The sequence below is a fragment of the Astyanax mexicanus genome, chromosome 2, assembly GCF_023375975.1.
Source record: "Astyanax mexicanus isolate ESR-SI-001 chromosome 2, AstMex3_surface, whole genome shotgun sequence".
NCBI lineage: Eukaryota > Metazoa > Chordata > Actinopteri > Characiformes > Acestrorhamphidae > Astyanax > Astyanax mexicanus.
In genome coordinates, this window is record NC_064409.1 from 56,321,364 (window position 1) to 56,326,702 (window position 5,339).

A 5,339-nucleotide genomic window follows, 5' to 3' on the forward strand; every position below is an offset into this window, starting at 1 on the left:
CAAGAGGAAGCTGTATGATCATAAGCCTTCAAAGCAAGCTGAACTGCTTGAATTTTTGCACCAGGAGTGCCATAAAGTTATCAAAAAGCAGTGTGTAAGACTGGTGGAGGAGAACATGCCAAGATATGAAAATGGTGATTAAAAACCAGGGTTATTCTACCAAATATTGATTTCTGAACTCTTAAAAACTTTATGAATCTGTTGTTTTCTTTGCATTATTTGAGGTCTGAAAGCTCTGCATCGTTTTTGTTATTTCTCATTTTCTGCAAATAAATGCTCTAAATTACAATGTTTTTAATATTTAATTAACCCAGATTGTTAAAAAATACAATCAGCAGAAACAACAAGAAAAAAACACCACCATACTCACACACACCACCAGACGGAGGTACTTAACATTCTTGTGGTCAGTTCCAAAAAAAAAAACTTATGTCATATTTTATGCCATTTTAATGTGTGTTCTTGTTGTAGAACTTCTTTAAAAGTAACTGTGGATCATTTTTATTGATCTATTCATCCTCACATTTAAAATATATATATATATATATATATATATATATGTATAAAGAGCAGGTATTTTCTTATCATGTTAAATATGTAAAATAAAATAATAATAAAAGAAAACAGGCTGGATATAATTATAATATATGTAATTTAGGTTCAGGAAAAACTGACCTATATTCAACATCGCAGTGTTTGCGGTCTCATATGTCACTGTCAGATTTGTTCACACTGGCATTGGTGACACGTGTAAAAGTGTAAGGTCAGCACACCCTTATCCAATAAATTGCATGGTTTTAACCTCTGTTCTCTCTTAGGAATGGAAAGTCAAACATACTAGCACTCTCACACACACACACACACACACACACACACACACACACACACACACTTAGATACACACACACACAGTAACAGGTAGATTATATCGGACTGATCTGTTGCTTTTCGAAGCAATTTACTTATCACACCAGCCTTTACTTTTCCAAGCTTGGGTCTCAGATTATAGTGTTGTGGTTTGGGTGTTCCTATGGGAACTGTGGCCAGTGAGAGGCAGAACTCTCTCAGAGGCTTCTGGAGGTGTGCACGAGTGGTACTTGACTCCACCCACCCTGCGCCTGCTGTATAAGTAGCCAGGAGCTCTTTTCATGCGTTACTGAAACACCGGTCTGAGAGGAGAGAGCTACTGTAGCCGTGGAGAGCCTGTCTAATGCAGCAAACTGTTCAGTCCTATTGATCTGCTAATAAGGTAAGCAGCATTCAGTAAACTTTAGTCTCTGCTGTGTAGTTGGTACTTATATCTTATTTTTGGATTGTTTAGATTAGTAATTTAGATACAGTCAAAAAACAAAAAAAGTAATTTTTGTCAATTTTAGCTGACTAATAATCATAAACCTCTTGATTTCTTCAGATCTTTAAGGTCGATCTCATGTGGGTGGTCGAAAAGATCCGTGTGTCAGTGGAGAGCACCAATCTGCTTCTTCCAGTAACGGAATACACCTTCAGAATCTGCGACATGTTTGGAGAAAAAGCGCCCGCTGACAAGCTCAAGAAGTCCACGCTGTGTCCCAACATCATCACCCCAGACACCATCCCTGAGTTCTGCATCCCACCTAAAATCTCAAGCTCCCTGGACCAAGGGAAGCCAAGCCCTTGCATTAGGGTTTCAACGGAAAAGGGCAGCCCAAAGAAAGAGATGCCCTTACGAGAGCCAATCAGCACCCACATCATCCAAGTGGAGAGTGTGGACGATGGGCCGTACGACAACGCCTGCAGCGATGAAGAGAACACCAATGCTGACCCCCAGAGCCAGGCCGCTCTCTCCCTGCCCCACCTGGCCAAAGCCCAGACCTGCTACGGCTTCTGCACGCTCCTAGAGAGTCCCCACACCAGACGCAAGGAGTCCCTCTTCCACAACGACCCAAGTTCATGTGGGATTCCTTTGGTTCTGCCCAGGAGCAGATCCCATACCTGCTCTCGATCTTCTCCATCTCCTCTTTCTCCAGCATCCCCTTCACCCTCCTCCTTTAGCCTGAACACTTTAACCTCTAGACTCTCCCCCAGGAGCTTCACCCTGCACAGGCAAGGCACCTTAGACAGTGACACCACGTCTTCAACAGAATCATCCCCATTCAGTTCACCCCTTCTGGCCAGATCCCCACCCAAATCGTCCCTTTTCAAAACACTCAGCCATGAGAAACTGCTCTACCGCAATATCCGGAAGGCCACCGTCTCCAGGAACAACTCCCTATCAACGGATGAGGGCAGCTCCACAGATAACAGCCCTAACGTCATGAGGAGATCATCAGATGCACTCATAGAACCTCTCTCCTGCAGCTTTGGCCTGGCGCCTCCTGCAATCTTCCCCATGGACTTGGTCCTCCACAGGGAGCGGGTGATGAAGGAGAGCTTGATACCCGTAGGCAGGGATGGAGCCCTGCGAGTGTCCGCAGAATACTGCCCAGAGAACCAGAGGTTACGGGTCAGACTCATCAGCGCTGAAGGCCTTTATTCTCTCTCTGTGGACCCTAAGAGCATTAACTGCAGCGTCAGCCTCTCTCTCATGCCCGGAAAGGTCCAGAAACAACGCAGCACCGTCATTAGGAAGAGCCGAAACCCCATCTTTAATGAGGACTTCTTCTTTGATGGCATATCCGAGGAAGATCTCAGCCAGTGGTCGCTGAGGTTTAAAGTAGTCAACAAAATGTCCACAATGAAGAGAGACTATATTCTGGGCAGTTCTGATCTTCCTCTTACTAGCATTGTCACCTTATAAAAAATGTATACTCAAGCTTGCAGTCTTTATTTATTTGACCTGTCAATGTTCATTATTTATTTACAGTTTTATATGACGCCAAAGATTTTGTTTCTATTAAAAGATGAAAAGCTAATTGGTTTGTTTGTCTTGTCTTGTTCTTTAAAGTAGTATTACATAAATGAGATGGGTGGGCTTAAGCTCCAGAGGCTATAAATAGAAACAGTGCAGATTTAAATGGACGTTCACTCACTTCCTTAATGGCTTCCATTATTCCTGTCCTTTATGTGTTGCACTTCCTAATCTTAGCCGTACTTTAATCTCGTAGCTGATCAGCATAGATATAGCCAGAGAAAGGCAACACACACACACACACACACACTTATCCATAATAACCATAAGCTTGCAGACAGCCACATGGACCAATTTAACATCTGCAAACACTGGCCTGTCCAGTTGCGTCATCAGTGCGGCCTCAGTTCAGCAGCTCCAGTCAAGCAGTCGTCAGCATGGTAGGACATGATGTCCCACTGGGGATTCTATAAAAGGACCACCTTTCAGCTGAGCGATTTTACCAGTTCACTTCACAGAAAGAATCCAAAATCTCTCAAATAGCTCAGCTTCAGCGCTTTCGGCGAATTCACAGAGACAGAGTTGTACATGATGGCCAGCAAATTTGCCTGTGCTAAATCAACACTGTTAACATGGGTGATTTAACCAGTTCAACACTGGTGAATTTGCTGTGTAAGATACAGTACCAGTCAAAAGTTTGGACACTCCTTAAATTCAGTGTTTCTTGTTAATGTTCTGCATTGCAGATTGATACTAAAGTCATTCAAACTATGACGAAAAACATTTGGAATTATTTAGTAACCAGAAATGTGTTAAACAAACCAGAATGTGATGTATATTTTAGATTTTTCAAAATAAACACCTCTTCTTCAGAACACAGCTGGATTTTCTCAGTCAGCTTTATAAGGTAGTCTCCTGAAATGGTTTTCAGTTAAAAGCTGTGCTGAACTTGTCAAGAATTAATTACTTGAATTTCTTTACCTCTTAATGTGTTTGACAGCATCAGTTGTGAAGTTGTGAAAAGGTAGAGTTGTTATACAGTGAAAAGCCCTATTTGATGAATGTTCTAATCCATATTATGGCAAGAAAAAAATAGTTTAGGAAATGAAGATGATATTTTGGCCCTCTTTAATGCATACAACACAGCCATAAAAATGTGTAAGTCACTGTAAAGATGATTCTGCTAAAAGCAAAGACCACAGTTAAATTTCTATAATCAGCTGGTTTCAAAAGCCTAATCATGGTTGCCTACTTTGTCTAAAGTTTCTTCACATAAATGTAGTAGGTAGAAACATGATTTTTAAATCTTCTGTCTCCTAAAGTGTCATAATTGCATTTGAAACCCAAAAATAAATAAATAAATACATTTTATTTATTTATTTTATTTATAGTTAATTTGAATATTTTCAGTTGGTCTACGGTTTAAATCTGAACACTAAATAAAACCAGTGATATTGATATACACTTGAAAATAATAATTTACCCACACTGCAAAAAAAACTTTTGGCAAAACTAGACAAAATATATGTAAATTGAGACGCAAATGCCTAAATGAAGCAAAAAATCTGCCAATGGGGTGAGCAGATTTTCTTAGGAAAATTTCTTAAAATAACCAATCACAAAGTCTCAAAGTGAGTAAAGTAAGACTTAAATCAAGCCAAAATTCCTTATTTTGTGGGTTAAATTTATACAGAAAAATCAGAATAACTTGACTTTTGACTTTTTGTGCTTATTTTGAGTTTAAATGACTTAAAACGAGGTAAAAATTTTAAATAAGAATGAATTAGATTATTATTTCCAAAATTAGTAAAGCATTCTTACAGAAAACAATGCTTATTAAGTCAAATTATAAGATTTATTGCCTTGAAATTGTATCATTTCACTTGCTAATATTTAGTTTTTTGCAGTGTTTTATGATTGTCCTTTATAAATCATTGGTTGTTTGGATCAGCAATTTCAGTTAAATGTATCATATAGCAGATGAACACATATTTGAGAAGTGATATTTGAGAAGTGAAATGAAGTTTCTAGGATTCACAGAAAGTGTACAATAAGTATTGAAACTAAATTAGGCAGGTGCATAAATTTGGGCGCCCAAACAGAAAAATAACATTAATATTTAGTAGCACCTCCTTTTACAGAAATAACAGATCCTCTTATAAAATCCAATGAGAGTCTGTCTTATGATTGTTGAAGATATTTTTGGCCAGTCTTCTTTACAAAACATCTCCAGTTCCAAAATAAAGCTGGCATGTCCAAATGTGCTTTAGCATACCTCAAGTGACTCTGTTTGTGGCGTTTGGTCAGAAAAAGCTTCTTCTGCATTACTCTCCCATACAGACTCTCCTTGTGTAAAGTGAGCTGAATAGCTGAGCGATGCACAGTGACTGCATCTGCAGCAAGATGATGATGTAGGTCTTTGGAGCTGATCTGTAGATTGACTATGACTCTTCTCACCTTCATTCTTCTCCTCTGTTTATCTGAGGAGTTGGTCTTACACTTTGATCTTTAA

The 5,339-nt window shown here is 39.3% G+C and overlaps 1 protein-coding gene across 1 annotated transcript; it reads left to right on the forward strand.

Annotated features, from left to right (window-relative positions):
* Positions 1-713: 713 nt before the first annotated feature.
* On the forward strand, positions 714-2,891 carry c2cd4a (C2 calcium dependent domain containing 4A). Its single transcript, XM_007246494.4, has 2 exons — positions 714-1,249; positions 1,412-2,891. Exon 2 carries the CDS (start codon positions 1,430-1,432, stop codon positions 2,774-2,776), a length of 1,347 nt encoding a protein of 448 aa, XP_007246556.3. The 5' UTR covers positions 714-1,249; positions 1,412-1,429; the 3' UTR covers positions 2,777-2,891.
* Positions 2,892-5,339: the final 2,448 nt, after the last annotated feature.